This window comes from Cynocephalus volans, chromosome 7 (genome assembly GCF_027409185.1).
Source record: "Cynocephalus volans isolate mCynVol1 chromosome 7, mCynVol1.pri, whole genome shotgun sequence".
NCBI lineage: Eukaryota > Metazoa > Chordata > Mammalia > Dermoptera > Cynocephalidae > Cynocephalus > Cynocephalus volans.
Genome location: NC_084466.1, coordinates 867,424 through 889,185, shown reverse-complemented (window position 1 = coordinate 889,185; position 21,762 = coordinate 867,424). Strand labels below are relative to the sequence as shown.

The 21,762-nt window shown below is 47.1% G+C and overlaps 1 protein-coding gene across 8 annotated transcripts in view; it reads left to right on the top strand.

Moving 5' to 3' along the window:
* The window catches only part of TFDP1 (transcription factor Dp-1), a 62,256-nt gene that overhangs the window by 14,768 nt on the left and 25,726 nt on the right, over positions 1-21,762 (top strand). For all 8 annotated transcript variants that reach the window (XM_063102469.1, XM_063102465.1, XM_063102464.1 and 5 more), the window contains one exon: positions 5,449-5,515. In XM_063102469.1, coding sequence (XP_062958539.1) covers positions 5,449-5,515 — 67 coding nt within the window. The remainder of the gene's footprint in view (positions 1-5,448; positions 5,516-21,762) is intronic.

Below are 21,762 nucleotides of genomic sequence, written 5' to 3'. Positions count from 1 at the left end.
GGCTATCATATTCTTGTATTGATGATTGTGTTCAATGATGTAATTTGTTGCATGTCCTTGGAGTGTTAGTGTCTGAAGTGTAAGCGGGGACCCAGACTCACAAGGGGCAGGACACGGGGAGGTCGCAGACGGGCTCGGATCCAACGGGGCTCACAAAAGAAGCAGAACATAGGCGGGAGGCCACTCCCAGAGGCCTGTATGCACCTGCGTGAACAGATAGGTCCCGGGTGGCATCAGCAGCTCCCGCTGACCAGTGGCAGCTTATATCCAGCCGGTCCCTGCCTGGTTTGAGTCCTGGAGCTTCTGTGTGTCCTAGGAACCCCTCTCAGACGCAGGCGGACCCGGACTCTCACACGTCACATTGTCAGTGGGGGCTGGTGTTCTTGCTCCACTCTTCAGGTGCTGTGCTTGGGCCCCATCCTGAGAGTGACTGGAGCAGATGCCAGGAGTGCAGGTCCTTTCCCAAGGTGGGGCGCAGTGAGTTGCCAGTGTCAGGCAGGTACTGGGTTTGGACTGGGGAGTGGCTGGCTGTAACCCACATGGCTGTGTGGAACTCCAGCGGGGTGTCAGAGTTGACCACAGATTGGGATTGAATAGGCAACGTGGTGATTTTCTTTTTCAGGGAAGACCAGGATGACTTCCTGCTCCGTGTAGTGGTATTTGGCTCTGCCTAGCCTTTGTCAGCTGGCAGGGCCTGTGCTGAACTGTTCTGTTGTCTTTTGGGGTCACCTTCCAGGAAGGGGCCGAGTTTTAGGAGTGCAAGCGCAGTTAGGGGAAGGCTGATGCTGCTGTTTTGGGGATGGAGGGTGGCGTCCAGTTCTTATAGGTGACAATGCCAGTGACCTTTCCATAAGGAACTAAGTTGGTTTATGTGGGGTTGTGATCCCTTCAAAAATAGATTTGGTGAACACCCTGTTGGTGAAGCACTTTTTTTATGTTCTAGGGAAAACTCTTTAACTTCTGTTTTAGTTACCTGTTGCCGTGAAACAAAACACCCTAAAACTTAGTGGCTTGAAGTGACAATGAACATTTATTATCCCGAACAGTTTCTGTGGGTGAGGAACTTGGGAGTGGCTTGGTGGGAACTTCTGTCCTGGGGTCCCTGCTGTGGCTGCCTTTGAGACGTGACCCAGACCTGCAGTCATCCGGGGACTTGACAGGGGAGGCCTCAGCTCCTCCCGGTGACCCAGGAGAGCAGGCAGTGGCCTGGCCTCAGAAGCCATGACGTCATGTCCACACCCAGTGGGTGGCCAAAGTCAGTTCAGCAAGGAGAGGACAACTCAGATGTATCAGGAGGTGGGAGCTGGCTTAGTCTGCTCAGCTGCTGTAACAAAGCACCACAGACCCAGCAGCGTACACACAAGACATTCCTTTCTCACTGGAGGCTGGACGCCAAGGTCAAGGCGTGGCAGACCTGGTGTCTGGTGAGAGCGGCTTCCTGGTTCACAGACGGCACCTTCCTGCTCTGTCCTTGCACAGGGCAAGGGGCCAGGGAGCTCTTGGGGTCTCTTTGGTAAGGGCACTGATCCCATTCAGGAGGCCCCACCCTCATGACCTCATCACCTCCCGAAAGCCCCATCTCCCAACACCCTCACCTTGTGGATTTTGGGGGGGCGTAGCATTCAGATCCTCGCAGAGCCCACCTGGATGCTGGCTGCCTCATCCGCCCCCAGTGGTCAAGGGTGTGTCGATTCAGGTGTAACAGAAGTTTTCCTCTCAAGGTCGTGTCTCAGTAAGAAGGTCACTGTCCTCTGGTGTGGGTTTGTAGAAAATTTTGTATTACTGCTCTTTGGATTATCTGTGAACAAAATAGTTGTAGGTGGTACTTTTGTTTTCTGATTTCCTCTGTGGAAAGGAGAGCTTGCATTTCCTTTGTGATTGTGACACACGTTGTGTTATGAAACAGTTATTTTCTGTGCTTGTAAAACTCACAGTGGGGTGAGTTGGTACCCGAGATAGGCATTCATAGGCAGCCACGACAGCCCACTGCTGGGTTCCGTTTTAGGTCAGATTTCCTGTCTTCTGGGTCTCATGTTCCTAGTTGAAAATTTGGGTTGAGAATGTAACCAGGTGTGTGTTTGTTTACTGTACAGCTCAGGAGCAAAGGTCTGTTTTAGGGGCACTGTAGCCCCAGAAATTGTGGGTTTGTGTCAGTGGTTCTCCATCCAGGGCAATTCTGCAGTGTCTGGAGATGAGTTTGGTTGTCACAACTGGGGGTGCTGCTGGACACCCTGCAGTGAAGGATGGCCCAGGGTCCACAGTGCTGCTGCTGAGAAGCCTGCCCTGGATGCCCTGAGTAGTTTTACTGCAGCGAGCCAAAGGGTGGGGGAGCCCCTAGGGGGACAGCTGCTTCCAGGTGTCCAGCAGACCCCGCTGCAGGCTTCAGGTGTCCGCCAGCTCTCCTGATGTAACTTCTGTTTGTAGTGCAAAAGACAGAAGCATGATTTTAGAGTATAAGCAAGAGGAATTTATTTTGAGGATTTTCCTGGAACAAAAGGATGCTTGTTTGCAGATATTAGCTGGGTCATCGGTGTCCATACTTGTCTGTGGGTGGGCGCCACTCCCATCTCTGGTCCCACCTGGCTGGCTGGAGGTGCTGGTGCACGTGCCTCTGAGCTTCACGTCACAATATTGAGACTGTGGGAAAGGTGGCCTCTCATCCAGACGCAGACTCCCAGGAAGGTCTGTGTCGGTCCCCTCCTGGCCCGGGGCAAGAAGTGTGGGCTGTGGTTAGAGAAGAAGTACTTCCTGGAGGAGGGGCTACCCCAGGGCCTGCTGGGGTGGCTGGGAGGACAGGCCCTGAGCCAGGTGTGAGTCTCCCTCCTACAGTGACTGGGGGATGTATTGTCCCATAGAGACAATGGGACCAGAGCTCAGAAGATCCGAGGCAACCTGTCCCCACAGCTGGACAGTGTGGGCATGGGCATCAGAGAGAAGGCGGCCGGACGGTGTGGGTGTTGGGGGTGGGAGGAGGTGGTGGCTGGACGGTGCCAGCCTGGGCACAGGGGGGCAGTAAAGGACGCAGCCCCTGCACTGTTGCCAGAGGCTTTCCCGGGCGGGCAGAAGGTGACCTGTGCTCTTCATCCAGTGCCGTGAGCTCGATATTGCTGTGGTCCCTGCTCTGGGCTCTTGGGTCATGGCCTCCAGGCCTGTCCCCCTGTTGAGCAGGAGGACTCTTGCATGGGCAGCAGCAGGTGCTGCTTCTGTGGTGTCTGCTGAACGCTGCCGCTGTGGGAAGGGCAGCGTGGATGCAGCCCCCAGGGAAAGCCGCTTCTTCCCATGCAGCCAAGGCTGCCTCCCATGTCCCATCCCTGACCCTGCACTTCCTGCAGCGCCTCTTTCTCCTTGGTCGAGGTGGGCAAGGAGAATGAGGAAGGCGGCTGCACAGTAACTCCAGAGCGTGACTCTGCCATGGAGTTTCAGTACGGGGGTTGCCCTGGGGAAAAGCTCAGGGTGTCTGTGGCCTGTAGGTGCTGGGGCTGGCGTGGCCTTGAGGCCGAGCAGGTAAGCAGGGAGAAGGTGGCAGCCTCTGGTGGGACTGCCAGTCCGTCACCATGGCGGTGATGACACCCACGCTGTGCCTAGAGCTGAAGTGGAGGGAGCTGAGCGTGGATGACATGCTGTCACAGCTGCAGGCCACATCCACCTGAGCTCCTTCCTGCCTTACCCACCCAGCCTTAACGTCCTGACCTTATACATGAAACTTTCACCTCCAAGCAGTTCACACCTGGCCTCATGAACCTTCTGTCCTTACCTATATGGCCTTAACCTCTTGGTCCTACTCACCTGGCTTTGTAAAACTGGCCATGCCCACCTGGTGGTAACCACTGAACTGTGCTCAGCCAGCCCGACGTGCCTGGCCTTGCCTTCTGCCTAACCCTCTGACCTCCACGCCCTGACCTTACACGCTGCCTTTCACTGCTGGGCCTCGCTCTCCTAGCATCTCTCACTGGGGCTTACTGGGTCTTACCAACTTCCTGGCCTGCACCACCTCCTCATGTATCCACTTGGCCTCACCAAACTGGCCTGGCCCACTTGTGTTGACATCCTGCCCTTGATCTCCTGGCTGTGCCCACCTGGACTTAATATCTTGGCCTCAGTTACCTGTCCTTAGCCACTTGGCTCCGTGTGGCCTGGATCTGGCGTGCTCTCGTGGTGACCTCCTTGTACCTGGAGCACACCTACCGATCCCAGCACAGAGTTCTGCCCCTTGTCCTGTGGGGCACTGTGATTGGTGACTGGCTGCGCATGCACCATCACTGACCCTGCGTGCTGGCACTACATCAGGTGGCCAGGTTCCTCCTCTCAGCTATTGTCCTTGCGGCTTCCTCATGGATGTATCTGGCTCCTGGCTGGTGCAGGGCCCACATTGCTCTTACACTTACCCGCAGGCGCCGTGTGCAGCTGCCTTGCGCTGTGTCGCATCCAGCAACAGGCAGCCCAGATGGGCAGCATGACAGTCACGCCCACCCTCCTCCCGCCTGGTCTTCTGGGAGGTGCTGCGGCAGTGCCCATGGCACAGTGAGGCTTGGAAAGGGCAGTTTGAACTGGTTTGATCCTGTTAGCCCCTTCGTGGGTGGCCTTTCTAGCCTGGCTGGGTGCCATCTTGCCACAATCCTCAGGAGCTCCAGGGCAGCTCTGCTCTCTTCGTCCCCTAGGGAAGTCCGGGAGCTGCCTAGCATCTGACTTGTAGTCAGTGTCCTGCCTGCATCTGGAGTCCCACCATGGGGTCAGAACTTGGTGCCATGATCCCTTCTGTGGAAGAGTGTGTTCGGGCCCATCTGGTCTGTTTGCTTTCATACTCAGTGAAGTCAGTGAACTCCATCCCTGTCTCCCAGGCCCACTGCCTGAGACGAGTGTCCTTACACAGTTGACCTCAGGCGCTTTTGTGCACTACACATGCATGAGCCGTAAACATGTAACTCCCGGGGGCTGCCGTTCCTCTTGGGAGGGGGCTCTGGCCACAGAGCCCTCCCACTTGGGATTGACATTTTGCTGAGGATCAGAAGAGAATAAAACGTTTTCACTGGCTTTCCTAGAGGAGCAGGATATGGTTGACAGTTCTGGTAAGATTCCTTCTTAATGTGTTTGCCTCTGTGTTTATGCTCTGTGTCAACACACGATGCCTTTCATTTTAACAGTCTATTGCAGGCATTTTCCTTTGTTGTTAATGTCCTCTCGATTTTTAATGCTCATGTGGACTCTCCGAGTCATAACCGTTTCCCAGTAGACAGTGCTGCTTGGGCCGCTGGAGGTGACGGCAGCATTAACGCTGCCCTGAGACCTGGTGTCCCCTGATGTTGCTCGGGTCGTTTCCATGACAGTGGCCTTTCTGTCTTTTTATGATGTGATTTTGTAGATCCCTTTGATAGGGGTGGTTTGTTAACAACTCTAGCTTTGTAGCTCTTGCAGATGCTGTACTTATCACGACTGTTGTTATCTCTGCAGGCCGGTCTAATTGAAGCCAATGGGGAGCTAAAGGTCTTCATAGACCAGAACCTTAGTCCCGGAAAAGGTAAGGGAGCCTGCTGTGTGCACGTGAGTCTGCTGATAAGTGTGTGAAGTTTGATGTGTGTGAGTTTGCGACGTTGACTGTGGAAGCTCCCGTTGAGGCTCTTTCTCGCTGTGGGAGCCTTTGTGGGCGGGATGGCCCGCATCACATTCATGCCAGCACATACACACCAGTGGCTTTGTTTGTTTTGATCACTAAGTTATGTGTACTATTACAAAAGTTCAGAAAATGTAGAAAGTGTAAGGAAGAAAATCAGACAGCGTGCACTTCCTCTACCTGACGAGTGGTGTGGGCTCTCCGGTGTCCTCTGTGGACTGTGCCCACAAATGCTGCTCAGGGCGGAAGGAAGATCTGCAGTGGGGCCATGGGCACACCTCCTATGAAGTGGGTGTCTTCCTGCATCAGTGACTTTTATATGCGTGTTTCGATAGCTCCGAGGAATCTGAGGAGGAGGTCAGGTGGAGAGGCTAAAGCCACTTCTCTCCAGTGGTCTGCAGTCTGCAGAGTTTGTTTTGCTCCTCGAGTGACTCAGATGAGCTCTGTGAACACGTGCATTTGTGCTCGCCAGTTACTTCCTGGATAAGCTCCTGGACTGAACTGCTGGCCTGGAAGGGCACACATCCTTGAAGCACCAGTGTGTGACACCTGGCCCTTTGTTGGGCTGCACAGTGTGGCGTGGTCGTGGTTTGGTCAGGGCACTTTTAGTGCATTTTATTACCATATTGCTGAGAGAGAAACTTGAGGGAAAGCTCACTTTGTCCTAAGAGGAATTTGCTTGCAGAAAGCCAGGTGGTCAATGTGAGGGCTCCGAGCCTCAGTGTCCACTTCATTTGTGTTGGCCAGACCAGAAGCCCAGAGGCCTGGAGGATTACAGCTTCAGGTTCTGCTTAAACACTACTCATTTTTTGCCAGCACTAGTGTGGGAGCCCAGCCTCGTCCTCTGCCTCTGGCCGTATGCTGCATTGGAGCCAGGCCCAGAGCCCATCCCTGTGTCCTGCTCTTGTTTCTTACTGGTGCAGGGCAGAGGGACCCAGAGGACTTGAACTTGTGGCCTGAGCAAGTCTGCAGTACACCCCCAGCCTCCTGGTGCCAGTGGGGCTCAGATGCTCCAGCTTCTGACACTGCTTGCTTTCCAAGGATGGTGATCAGACATACACAACCCCCTCAGGGTTAAGTCTTTGCGAGCTTCTCACTCTGATGCTCCGTAGCATTTGTGGATTGCTTAAGAAAGGGTTTAGTGTAGCTAATTGAACATATATAATCTTCAGAAATCTCAGGCGTGACATTTTCTATTCAAGCGTACTAGTCAGGTTCTCCAGAGAATATTTCAGTGTCTGGAAGGAAAGTGGACTCCCACTGCTCATCCACACTGGGATGTCATTTGCTTGAGCCTGGGAGGGGTTGGCACCAGCTTAAACGCCAGAGAGGCATCTCTTGAGCCAGATCTTGAGGAAGGGGCAGAACCTGTCCAAGTGGGGAAGGGTAGGGGGATAGGGTAGAATAAAACTGGAGCCTAGGTGCAGGGCAACCTGGCCAGGGACCTGCTAGCTTACTGCTCCCCTGTCCCCTGTTCCTGAGGCCAGTCCACCGTGCGCTCAGGCCCTCAGGTCAGATGCATTCCTTATTCCTCTCAGTCACGGGACTTCATGGGGCTTCCTTGTCTAAGAGCTGGTGCCCTGTGCTGCTCCTGAGACTAAGCTAGACCCAGGATTGGGCTCCTGCTGGGAGCCTGTGCTGCTTGCTCTTGCCCCGGTCCTGGCCTCCAGCACTGTGGTTGACTCGAGGTCTCTTGTGTCCCTCCTCCTGCTGCTGCTGTGGCAGCAACCACTCCATTTCCAGAGCCCCCATGTCTGCCAGGGATCTCCAGAGAAGCAGAGTCAGTGGAGGTGAGTAACATACAGAAAGGATTTATCTAGGAATTGGCGTGTGAGTTGAATAACTGGATGATAGAGCCTTGTCATATTGACACTTGAACCAGACCCTGGGAGACTCAAAAAGCTCCTTTTCCCCCAGAAAAAGGCACCAAACTTGCAACGTGTTTCATCCACAGACCCCCAGGGACAGGAGCCCTTGATGTAGAGTTTTAGACAATAGATTGTACGTGGCTGTTTTAGTTGTGGTGGCCACGTGGATTGCTCCTGAGTTTTTACCCATAGCAAATGCTGATGTGAATGTATGCATGCATACTCGTGTGTGGCTGTGTGCGTTTGTCGTTTGGGCAGGTGCTGAACAGCAGAACTGCTGGTCGTATGGCTGGTGGCAGTGGCCGCACTATTTCTTACCCCACAGCAGCAGGTGAGAGTTCCAGCAGCTCTGCATCCTCACCATTTGCGAGTGTCAGTGCTTTCAGACTTTCTGTACCTCGGTTTGTCTTTCTTTCCTGCTCACTTTGCTTCTGAGGCCCTGCAGTGCCAATGGGATTCTGCCCAGATTGTCTGCCTGTCACGGCAGCTCCTGGCTGGTCCCCGCCCCCACGCCTGGGTGGCCTCTGGGTCCCAGGCTGCCTTCTGCACTCCTTCCTGACATGTCTAATCCTGCCCGGCCCCAGGACCCTGCCCCCAGATGCCAGCCCCAGAGACGCAGCTGGAAGTGTGTCTCTGATCTCAGGGATGTCTGTCTGCCTGCACCTGGTCATACTTGAAAAAGGATGCATGCTCATTGAAAATCAGTTCAAACTATACCTAAGTGCATAAATAAAAGTGAGAACATATACTTAAACGTGTGTGTAGTATTTTGGTGCATGTATATGTCCATACTTTGGACAAAAATGGACTAATACAGAAAACTGGTGCCAAGAAGTAGGGTGTTGCTCATAACGAATACTTGAGAATGTGGAAGCAGCTTTGGAACTGGGTAATGGGCAGAGGCTGTAAGAATTTGGAAGAATGGGTTAGACAAAGGCTAGATTCTGGTGAGGGCTTAGAGGAAAACCAGGGAAGTTTGGAAGGTCTTAGGGACTGGTTAAATGGTGGTGACCAGAATACTTACAGGAATATGGACAGTAAGGGCCACACCAAGGAGGTCTCAGATGGAAATAGGAAGAGCTTATCAGAAACTGGAGCAAGAGTCACCCTTGTTATAGGGTTGCAAAAAGAACTTGGCTGCATTCTGTTCATGGCCAAAAGTTTTATGGAATGTGGAACTTAAAAGCTGTGAACAAGGGTATTTGACAGATGAAATTTTTTTTTTTTTCTTTTTGTGACCGGTAAGGGGATCGTAACTCTTGGCTTGGTGTCGCCCGCACCATGCTCAGCCAGTGAGCGCACCGGCCATCCCTATGTAGGATCTGAACCCACGGCCGCGTCGCTCCCAGCGCCGCACTCTCCCGAGCGAGCCACGGGGTCGGCCTGACAGATGAAATTTCTAAGCAGCAAAGCACTCAGGCAGCTGTGTGGATACTCGTAGCAGCCTATCCTGAGTTACGGCAGCAAAGGCATGATGTAAAGAGGGAAGCAAAGGGTAAAAATTGGAAAACTCTTAGCCTGGCAACGTAAAGAGTGAAAAGGAGCCTTTGGGAGAGGAAACCAAGGGTGTAGCCCAATGACTTCCTGCTAAGGAGATGAAGACAGAAAGAAGGAATCATCAAGAGAATGGAAAACGACCTTGAAGGCATTTGAGAGATGTTGCAGACTGCCCTTCCCATCACAGGCCCAGAGGCCTGGGGAGACAGAAGGGTTTGGGGGGACAGGCCTGAGGTGCCCTCCACGGGCTTAGTGCCAGGGCCACCTTGGGGTGCTGCTCTCCATGCCCCAGCTGCTCCATCCATTGGTGAATTGGCCCCAGGTGTGGCTAGATGTGCAGCTTTGGAAGATACAAGCCAGAAACCTCAGCCACGTCCACATGGTGTTAGGTCTGCAGACTTGCAGAATGCCAGAGCTGTGGAAGCTTGGGAACCTCCACCCAGATTTCAAAGGAGGTATGGAAAAGCTTTGGGGCCCAGGAAGAGATCTGTTGCAGGGGTGGATTCACCACATTTAGCCTGCCCTAGAGCAATGCTGAGCAGAAACATGGGGTCAGAGTTGCAGCAGAGAAACCCATGCCTAATGGAGCTGTGAGAGTGGGACCACTGTGGAGACCCCAGAATTGTAGAACTACCAGCGTGCAATGCCAGCCTGCAGGGGCTGAAGCGTGGCATTAGATGGGAAAAGCCATAGGAGCGGAGCCACCTGAGGACTTGGAGACCCAACCCCCGCGCCAGTGTGCAGAGGACATCAAACATCGAATCAAGGGTAGGCTGTTCACCAGCTTTGAGATTTTTTTTTTTTTTTTGTCTTTTTCGTGACCGGCATTCAGCCAGTGAGTGCACCGGCCATTCCTATATAGGATCTGAACCCGCGGCGGGAGCATCGCTGCGCTCCCAGCGCCGCACTCTCCCGAGTGCGCCACGGGCTCGGCCCCAGCTTTGAGATTTGATGCCTGCCCTGCTGGGTTTCAGACCTGTTTGGGACCTGTCACTGCTTTTTTTGGGCTCATCTCTCCATCTTAGAGTGAGAATTTCTGTCTTATGCCTGTCCCCCATTGTATCTTGTCAGTAGAAAATTTCACAGATGAGACTTTGGACTTTTGAGCTGAAACAAGTTAAAACTTTGGGGATGGGATGAATGTTTTACCTGGGAGAAGGACATGAACTTGGGGGCCTGGGGCAGAATGCTATGGCTCAGATGTGTCCCCCAAAGGTTCATGTATTGGAAACTCAGTCCCCATTGTGACAGTGTTAAGAGGGTGGGAAATCCTATTATGGTAACTGAAAGTCAGGGTCTTTAAATGGTGATTAGATTGTGAGGACTGTGTCCTTGTGAGTGGATCGATCCATTCCTGGGTGTGGTTCTGATGGCCTCATAAGGAGAGTGAGTGAGCAGGTCAGCTCTCTCTTGCTCAGACCATCCTCTCCATGTGACACCCTGCATCACTCTAGAGCCACCACTACAAACAAGGCTCTCACCAGATGTGTTTCCTGGATCTTGGACTTCCCGGTGTCCACACTGTAAGAGATAAGTTTTCTTTCTTTAGAAATTACCCAGTATCAGGTGTTTTGTTATAAACAGTAGATATGGACTAATACAGCATGTGTCCTGCCAAAGGGCCCGGCCACATGCCAGCCACATATGAGTACCATGGATGTGTGGCTTGCACAATAGAGGAATTCTGATACTGCCAGAGAGCAGCTCTTGGACTGTGCCTACCTCTGTCTGGATTCAAGTGAGAATTACCTGTGGAGCCCCTTTTTCCTAAGTCTGAGCAGACCTGGTGAGACAGGATGGTGTCAGCATGTCTGTGGGGGTGGGCATCCTAGCAGGGATGACACAGGCTGAACACAGAAGAAAGGTCTGTCTTAGCTGTACTGCTGCACACTGATGCTGCTGCGGGCAGAACTCTAAAGGCACAAGCTCACAAAGCAGCCAGTTCTGGAGATCCTTTGGCCATTGTATTAGTCTGTTTTGTGTTGCTATAACAGAATACCTGAAACTCGGTGACTTATAAAGAAAATGAGATTTATACCTTACAGTTTCTGAGGCTAGGAAGTCTAAAGTCCATCTGGTAGTGGCAAAAGTGACCCAGAGGTCTCACATTGCAAGATGGTGGAATCAGAAAGAGCAGAGCGAGAGACAGACTCTCTTCCCTCTTCTTTTAAAGCCCTCAGGGCCATGGGCCAGACCACCATTTTTAGTCCATTCACCATTGCATGGCCCTATAACCTAATCACCTCTTCAAGGCCCCACCTTACAATTACCATAATAGGATTTCCCACCCTCTTTATAGTCACAGGGGGAGCTAAGTTTCTAATACATAAAACTTAGGGGACACAATTCAAGCTTCAGTGAGTTTTGCGGGGACATAATTCAATCCACTACATTCTGCCCCTGCCCCCCCAAAACTCAAGTCTTTTCCATGCCAATACTTTCCACCAAAGTCTTAACTTGTTTCAACTCAAAAGTCCAAAGTTCAGAGTTCCATCTGTGAAATTCAAACAAGTCATCTACTTCCAAGAACTGGTGGTGGGACAGACATAGGGTATGCATTCCCATTCCAAAAGGGAGAAATAGGCCAAAAGAAAGGGGTAACAGGTCCCAAACAAGTCCGAAACCCAGCAGGGCAGGCATTAAATCTCAAAAGCTGGCAAATCATGTACCTTCACTAGATGTTTGACCTCCTCTGTGCACGCTGCTGTGGGGGTTGGGTCCCCAAGTCCTTGAGCAGCTCTGCTCCTATGGTTTTCCTTGTCTCAGCCCACATCTTAGTACTCCCAAGCTGGTGTTCCACTCTGGTAGCTCCACGGGTCTGGGGTTTTCATGGCAGTCCTGCTCCCACGGCTCCACTAGGCATGGAGCTGTTGGGGTTTCTCTGCTGCAACTCTGACCCCACATTTCCACTTGGCATTGCTCTAGTGAAGGTTGTCTGCGGTGACTCCGCCCTGTGACAGATCTCTTCCTGGGCCCCCAGACTTTTTCATACATCCCCTGAAATTGGAGGCTCTCAAGCCTCCACAGCTCTAGCATTCTGCAGACCTAACACCATGTGGATGCTGCCAAGGCTTCTGGCGTGTATTTTCCCAAGCTGCAGGTCTAGCCCACCTAGGGCTAATTTAGCCATAGCTAGAGCAGCCAAAGCAGCCGGGGTTCTGGTGCTGGAAGCAGCTTGCCAAGGTGGTCCTGAGCAGTGGGCTTTTTGAGGGTGCCTCAGGCCTTTTCCCCAAGACCATTTGGTCTGTCTAAGTCTTTGGGCCTGAAATGGAAGGATTGGCCCCAGAGGCTTCTGCAATGCCTTCAGGGCCCTTTTCCCCTTCTCTTGATAATCTCCTTTCTTTGTACTAATCTTCTTAGCTAATGTTTGCTGGGCTGCACCATTGTGTGCTCTCTGCTTCTCTACTACATGGCCAGGCTGCACGATTTTCTAAATTTTTATACTCTGCTTCCCTTTAAATTCTGGCTTTATGTCGTGCCTTTGCTGCCATAACTCAGTGTAGGCTGTTGCAAGTAGCCATGTGGCTTCCTTAATGCTTTGCTGCTTAGAAATTTCTTCCGCCAGATATTCTGGTTCACAACTCCTAAGTACCAACTTCCACAAAGTCCTAGGGCATGGACACAATGCAGCCAAGTTCCTTACCAATTCATAGCAAGGTTGATCTTTGCCCAGTTTCCAATAAACTCCTTCTTTCTATCTGAGACCTCCTTAGAATGGTCTTTACAGCCCATATTTCTATCAGCATTCTGCTCACCACCATTTAACCAGTCTGTAAAACTTTCTCTGGTTTTCTTGTCTTCTAATCTTTCACTAGTATCTAGGCTTTTTCTAGCTTGGTCCTCCAAATTCCTCCAGCCTTTCCTCAACACCCAGTTCCAAAGCTGCTTCCACATTTTCAAGTATTTGTTATAAGCAACACCACACTTCTGGTACCAATTTTCTGTATTAGTCCATTTTTGTGTTGATATAAGAGAAATACCTGATACTAGGTAATTTATAAAGGACAGAGGTTTATTTGACTTACGATTCTGGGACAGCTGCATCTGGCATGGGCCTCAGGCTGCTTCTACTCATGGCGGAAAGTGGCAGGCAGCCGGCGGGTACAAGCAGATCACATGGCGAGAGAAAGCAAGAGAGAGGAAGGGGAGGTGCCGGGGTCTTTTAAACAACCAGCTCTTGCGGGAGCTAATAGAGCAAGAACTCACTCAGGACCCACTGCCCAGGGAGAGCATTAATCCATTCATGAGGGATCCACCCCCATGACTCAATCCGTTTCCAACACTGTCACATTGGGGATCAAATTTCCACATGAGTTCTGGGAGGATAATACATTAAAACTCCATCAGCCATATTAACAAACAAGATATTTCTAGCACGATGGGCAAAAGTATAACTCTTAAGGGCCGGCCCGTGGCTCACTCGGGAGAGTGCGGTGCTGATGACACCAAGGCCCCGGGTTCGGATCCCATATACGGATGGCCGGTTCGCTCACTGGCTGAGCGTGGTGCTGACAACACCAAGTCAAGGGTTAAGATCCCCTTACCGGTCATCTTTTATTAAAAAAAAAAAAAAAAAAAAAAAAAAAGTATAACTCTTAAAACATTAACTAGGCTTTGAAAATTTAAAGATGTTTAGTTAAAATTATTTCTAAGAAAATATTAAACCTATAGATATTAATGGAAATGATTAATAATTATAAAAATGTGAATGTAATATTTTCCGGATCCTTTTTTTGTTAATGTCTTATAACAGTTCAGACCATATATATTCTTAACAAATTTTCTTGTCAAGAAAGGAATTCCCTATTCATAAAGCAGTCATAAGAGATTGGCAACAGTAACTAATAATAAAATAGAACAATTTTCTATTTGTTCCTTGGTATCAGTGGAGCGTTGTTTCCAGCAACCTCCTCAGATGTTCAAGTTGCTGATATAAAATAGCATAATATTTGAATACGACCTATGCCCATCCTCCTATATACTTTAAATCATCTCTAGGTTATTTATAATACCTAATACAATGTAAATGCTATGTAAATAGTTGTTATACTGCATTGTGTAGGGAATAATGACAAGGAAAAAAGTCTATACATGTTTAGCACAGATACGACTTCTAAAAAATATTTTTGATCTGTGATTGGTTAAATCCACAGATGTGGAGCCCACGGATACAGAGGGATCACTGTATTTGAAAATATTTTTTTATATAGTTCCTTTGGAAAAGGCTTTGTGGTATATTTTACAGGCTAAACAATATTAGGCCATGTCATTTTGTAGTTGAAATGTTTATCCTCTTCCTCACCATAAAAAGATTGTGTATAGCAGTCTTCTTATTAGGAAAATGTGTTAAGCATTCTAATTTATATTGCAGATTAAAACAAGTGAAATATCTTTTTACCCTTGAGATTGACAAAAAGTGACCAGTCTTACTGAGTTGACAGTTGGCAGAGGCTGGGAGAGGGACAACCTAGCTGCTGTTGGTGTGTTTGATTGGAAGGGCCATTTGGAGGCATGCTGCCGGTCCCAGGACAGAAGACCACCTGGGACCCCTGGGTGAGAAACCTGCAAGTGCTAACAAATGGCATTTTTATAGAACATTTGTATTCATATAATCATTTTATTATAGTGGAATAACATAATGGCATTGAAGGAAATCAATTAGATCTATATGGATAAGTCTCAAAAACAATAAGCAAAATTGCAGAATATGTACAAGACACACCTTTTTCTAAATTTTAAAGTCACACAGAAATGATATTTATTTTCAGGTTTATGTATTTGCCTGGAAAGGAATTAAAAATGGAGTGACATCATCAAGATGGCAGAATATGCAGTCCCCAGTGTTATTCTCCTCCCCAGCTGATCAATCTACAACTGTTAAAAAGCAAAGACTGGGCTGGCCAGTCAGCTCAGTTGGTTAAGAGTGTGATGCTGATAACTCCAGGATTCAATCCCTGTACTGGCCAGCCACCAAAAAAAAAAAAAAAAAAAAAAGACTGTCAACCTGGGACTGCTAGAGCTTGGGGGAAGAGGAGGAGAGACCCACAGAGTTTGTGAAGGTGGCAGGAGCCACAGCGAGAGGGAGTAGGGACTAGTCTGAGGCATCACAAGGGACCTGCACATGGCTCACCCCACAGGAAATGTTTTGTGAGGGGAGGCTGGCGCATGGGGGAACATTGGAGCGTAGTGTGGGCAGCTGATCTGCACATGCCCACTCAGTGGAGTCTGGACAGGGCTGTAGAACTGCAGGGGGTGCAGTTTGCAGGAAAGACTCAGTTCTGGGCCAGAATTTCCACTCAGCCCAGGTGTATTTGACCTCATAAGCCCTAGAAGTTATTTAAAAGCCTGTTGTAGACTGGATGCCCCCTTTAACCTCATTAAAGCTTAAATCCTCACTGTAACTGTTGAGAGTGGAAATCCTATTTTGGTATTTGAGAGGTCGAGCCCTGAAGAGGTGATCAGATTGCAGGACCATTCCGTAGTGAATGGATTAATAGTGGTGGTCAGTGGCATGGTTCTGAGGGCTTTAAAAGGAGAGCATGTGAGGGTCTCTGTCTCTCTGCTCCACCATTTTCTGCCTTGTGAGACCCCTGTATTGCTGAAAATCCATCACCAAAGAAGGCCCTCACCAGATGTGTTCCCTGGACTTTGGACTTCCCAGCCTGTGACACTGTGAGCAATAAATATTGTTTCTTTATAAATCACCCAGTTTCAGATATTTATGTTATAAGCAACAGAAATGGACTAATACAGAAGATTGGTACCAGGGAAGTGGGGTGTTTCTTATAACAAATATTTTTAAAATGTGGAAGCAGCTTTGGAACTGGGTGTTGAAAGGGTGGAAGAATTTGAAGGAGCTAGCTAGAAAAAGCCTAGCTGCTGGTGGGAGTTTAAAAGACAAGAAAACCAAGGAAAGTTTGGAAGTTGGTGACCAGAATGCTTATAGAAACATTGACTATAAAGATCATTTTAAGGTTATCTCAGATAGAAATAAGAAGGAAATTATTGGAAACTGGTCACCCTTGCTATGAATTGGCAAAGAACTTGTTGCGTTCCATTTGTGCCTCAAAATTTCACAGAATGTGGAACTTCAAGGTCCCAGGGTATTTGGCAGAAGAAATTTCTAAACAACAAAACATCAAGGAAGCTGCATGGCCACTTGCAACAACCTACACTGAGTTATGGAGGCAAAGGCATTGACGTAAAGCCATAATTTAAAAGGGAAGCAGAGTGTAAAGATTTGGAAAATTTGCAGCCTTGCCATGTGGTAGAGAAGCAGAGACCATTTTCAGGAGAAAAATGCAATGGTGCTTAGATCAGTACAAAAGAAAGGATTATCAAGAGAAAGGGGGAAAAGCCCTGAAGGCATTGCAGAAACCTCTGGGACCAACCCTTCCATTACAGGCCCAGAGGCCTAGGGAGACAGAATTGTCTTGGGGAACAGGCCCGTGGTGCCTTCCATGGGCTTGCTGCCCAGGGCCACCTCAGGATGCTACTCTCCACAGCAGCACCCCAGCTGCTTTGGGTGCTCCAGCTGTGGCTACATTGGCCCCAGGTGTGGCTGGACCTGCAGCTTTGGGAAATACAAGCTGGAATCCTTGGCAATTTCCGTGAGCTGTTAGTTCTGCAGGCTCACAGAATGCCAGAGCTGTGAAGGCTTGGGAGCCTTCACCCAGATTTCAAAGGATGTGTGAAAAAGCCTCAGGACCCAGGAAGGGATCTGTCACAGGAGTGGATTCACAGCATATAGTCTTTGCTAGAGCAATGCCAAGCAGAAACATGGGGTCATAGTTGAAGCAGGAAAACCCCATCAAAGTCATACCTTGTGGAGCTGTAGCAGTGGGACCACCGTGGAGACTCCAGACTTGTAGAACTACTAGCAGGCAACACCAGTTTGCAACAGCTAAAGCATTACCTAAGACCAGGAAAGCCATAGAAGTGGAGCTTTCTGAGGACTCGGGGACCCAACCCCTGCACCAGCGTGCGGAGGAGGTCGAACATGGAGTCAGGGTACATGATTCACCCGTGTTGAGATTTAATGCCTGCCCTGCTGGGTTTCAGACTTGTTTGGGACCTGTTTACCCCTTTCTTTTGGCCAATTTCTCCCTTTTTAAATGGGAATATGTATCCTATGCTTGTCCCACCATTGTATCTTGGAAGTAGATAACTTGTATTGATTTCATAGATGGAACTTCAAAGTCTGGACTTTTGAGTTAAAGTAAGTTAAGACTTTGGGGATGAAATAAATATATTTGTATATGAAAACAACATGAATTTTGGGGGGTTAGGGGTGGAATGTTGTAGATCAGATGCCCTGCCCCCCAAACTCATTGAAGCTTAAATTCCTACTGTAACTGTTGAGGGTGGGAAATCCTATTCTGGTAATTGAAAGGTGGAGCCTTGAAGAGGTGATTAGATGCAGGACGCTGCCATAGTGAATGGATTAATAATGGTGGTTGGGGTGTGGTTCTGAGGGCTTTAGAAGGGGAGTGCATGAGAACTATTTCTCTCTGCTCCACCATTTTCTACTACATGAGACCCCTGTGTTGCTGAAAAGCCACCACCAAAGAAGGCCCTTACCAGATGTGTTTCCTGGACTTTTGGACTTTCCAGCCTGTGACACTATAAGTAATAAATATTGTTTCTTTATAAATCACCCAGTTTTGGGTATTTATGTTATAAGCAATAGAAATAGACTAATGCGAAAGCCAACAATCTGATTTGTGCAAAAAGCCTTCCCCAGAGAATCAGCAGCAATTTAGCTCAAGCAAAGAGCACAAGTGCTGTTCCTCAAAGAAAGTGCTCCCAATTCTGGAATTAACCACAAGACAGCAAATTAGTTCCATTGTAGAGTTTAAGTGGTTGTGGGAGCTGTTAATCTACCACAGAACTGAAAAATACCACAGACCAGAGAAAAAGCTCTGATATTAACCAATAAAGGTCTAACACCACCAAAGAATGCCTGTAAGACCTAGAAGAGGTAGCAGTCTCCTTAAATGCCCAGGCATCAGCATAAAGACACAAAGATTGAGAAAGAACAGAGAAATACAACACCATAGAAGGAAACAGTGTACCAGCAATGGACCCAGAAGCACAGCTGACTTATGAAATGTCCGACAGAATTCACAACCCTCTTAGCTATGTTCAGGGAGTCACAGAAGATATAGATAGAAAATTAAGTGATATCTGGAAAACAATCCAGGGTTAGAATGTGGAACTTGACAAAGGAATTGAATTAAAAAAAAAGAAATTCTGGAAATAATATATTATCTGAACTGAAAAACTCAATAGAGTTAATCAAACAGGAAAGAATCAGTGAGCTCAAAGATAGAACATATGAAATGATTCAATCAGAGGAGAAAAAAAAGAATAAAAAGTAAATAAGCAAAATAACCTTCATGTAATTGGCATACCCAAAGGAGGAAAAAGGGAAAGGTGTAGAAAGCATGTTCGAGGAGATAATAACTGAAAATTTCCCAGTATGGAGAAAGGTGACAACATCCAGGTACAGGAATCTCAGAGATCACCAATCAAATTCAGTCCAAGGAGGAACACTGTACTCAAATTATCGAAATCCAAAGACAAAGAATACCAAAAGCAGCAAGAGAGAAGAAACACGTAGCAGTAAATGGAGTCCCAATATGTCTCTCAGCGGATTTCTCAGTAGTAGAAACCCTGCAGGGCAGAAGAGAACGAGATGATGTATTCAGAGTGCTGAAGGAAAAAGACTGTCAGCCGGAAGTCTGTATCCAGCAAACTTACCTTCAGATATGAGGAAGAAATAGAGTCTTCTGCAGAAGACCAAAAAAAAAAAGCTAAAGGGAGAGTTCTTCAATCTGAAAGAAGACAATGCTGAGTAGCAGCAAGAAAGCATGTGAAGGAACATAAGCATTTCTAAAGTTAAATTCACAGACAGCCTCAGGATATTCCAAAGTCATAAGAGTGGTGAATAAACCAATTATATGCTTAGTGTGGAGACTAAAGGACAGACCTAAGAAGACACTAATGTATACAACAACCACAAAAGGGAAAGGCTGTATTAAAAGATGTGACATGAAACAACAAAATGTTAAAAAGCAGGGGGTGATGCCAAAGCACAGACTAGGTTTTGCTTTTTTTCTTTTTCCTCAGATATCACAATTAAGTTGTTATTAGTCCAAAATAATCTGTTATAACTATAACATGATTTTTGTAAGCCTTGCGGTAACCATCACACAAAAACTTGTGAGACATACTAAAAGTAAATAGCAAGAAATCAAAATACACTGCTAGAGGAAACCACTTAATCACTAAGGAAGACAGTAAGACTGGGAAAAAGGAAAAAAGGACCAAAAACCAATCAGAAACAAAGTAACAAAATGGCAGTAACAATTGCACATATATCAATAATAACTTTCGGATTAAATGCTCCAAATAGAGGACACAGAATGGCTGAATGGATTATAAAACAAGAACAGCAGTATGCTGCCTGCAAGAAACTCACTTAACCGATAAAGACACACCAACTGAAAGTGAAGGGATGGAAAAAGATATTTCATGCTGATGGAAACCAAAAAACAGGATGGCTAACATATCAGATAAAATAGACTTCAAGCCAAGGAAAGTAAAAAAGGGAAGGAAGGTCATTATATAATGATATTAAGGGATCAATTTAACAAGAGGTTTAACAGTTCTAAATATATACACACCCAACTACAGAACACCCAGTTATTATATAAAACAAATACTATTGGGCATAACGAGAGAGATAGACTCCAACCCAGTAGTAGCTTTTTTTTAATGCTACACTTTCAGCAAAGGACATGATCCAGACAGAAAATTAATCAGGAAACATCAGAATTAATCTCTACTGCAGGCTGACTAGACCTAACTGACATTTATAAAACATTTCATCCAACAGCTGCAGAACACACATTCTTCTCCGCAGCACATGGAACATTCTCTAGAATAGGCCACACATTAGGACACAGAACAAGTCTCAACAAGTTTAAAAAAATCAGTCAACTGTCTTGTTTGACCATGGTGGAATAAAACTAGAAATCAACAACAAAAGGGACACTAGAAGTGAAGACATGGAAATTAAACAATATGCTCCTAAACGAATTTGTTCAAAGAAGAAATCAAGAAGGAACTTTAAAAGATTCTGGAGACAAATGAAAATGAAAACACAATATACCAGAACCAGTGGGATACAGTGAAGGCAGTTCTTACAGGGACGATTGTAGCAATAAATGCCAATGTCAGAAAAAAAGACTCCAAGTAAACAATCTAATGCTACACCTCAAGGAGCTGGAAAAACAAAAACAAACTGAACCCCAAATCAGTAGGAGAGAAATAACAAAGAACAGAGCAGAAATGAACAAGTTAGGGATTAAAAAAATGATGCAAGTCATCAATTCAAGAAAGTTTGGTTTTTGGAAAGATAAATAAAATCAGTAGTTAGCTCCTTTAGCTAGTCCAATGAAGAAAAAGAACCCTCAAAAGTCAGAAATGAAAAAGGAGACATATTACAACTGATACCACAGAAATGCAAAGGGTCATGAGAGACTTCTGTGAGCAACTATATGCAAACTGGAAGACTTGAAGGAAATGGATGAATTCCTGGATACACACAACGTACCAAAGTTGAATCATGAAGAACTAGAAAACCTAAGGAGATGAATAACGAGTAATGAGATTGCAGCAGTAGTAAAACGTCCCACAGCCAAGAAAGCGCCAGGGCCAGATGGCTTCCCTGCTGAATTCTGCGATATGTTTAAAGACAAACTAATACTGGTTCTTCTCAAACTCTTCCACAAAATTGAAGAGGAGGGAATACTTCCAAACTCATTCTGTGAAGCCAAAATCGGAAAAAGACACAACAAAAAACAACCTACAGACCAATGTCCCTAATGAACACAGGTGTGAAAATCCTCATTAAAATACTAGCAAACTGAATTCAATAACACATTAAAAAGACCATTCACTGTGGTCAAGTGGGATTCATCCCAGGGATGCAAGGATGGTTCAGCATAAACAAATCAATGTGATACATCACATCAGCAGAATGAAGGAAAACATCATATGATCATTTCAGTAAATGCGGAAAAAGCATTTGAAGAATCCAGCACCCCTTCGTGATAAAAACAATAAACATTGAAGGAATGTATCTCAACACGATAAAGGTTATGTATGACAAACCCAAAGCAAATATACTCAGTGGACAAAAATTGGAGGATTTTCCTCTAAGATCTGGAGCAAGACAAGGATGTCCACTTTCCCCATTCTTACTCAACATAGTACTAGACGTTCTAGCCAGCATGATAAGGCAGGAGCAAACACAGGCTCTCAAATCAGAAAGGAGGAAGTCAAACTCCCTATTTGCAGATGACATAATCTTATACACAGAACACCCTAAAGACTCCACCAAAAAATTATCAGAAATAATAAATGAATTCAGTGGCAAGATACAAATCAACACACAAAATCAGTTAACCTTCCTATATGCCAATAATGAAATAGCCAAAGAAGAAATCAAGAAAGTAGTCCCATTCACAATAGCTACAAAAAAAGAAAAAAAAAAAAGAAATACATAGGAGTAAATTTAAGGAGGTGAAAAACCTACAGTGAAAACCAATGTTTTATAACATTGGTGAAAGAAATTGAAAACATAAATAAATGGAAAGATGCCGCACATTCGTGGGTTGGAAGAATTGTCATCACAATGTCCATATCACCCAAAGCAGTCTACATATTCAATAAATCCCAATCAAACTACCAATGATGTTCTTCACAAATAGAAAAAAACAG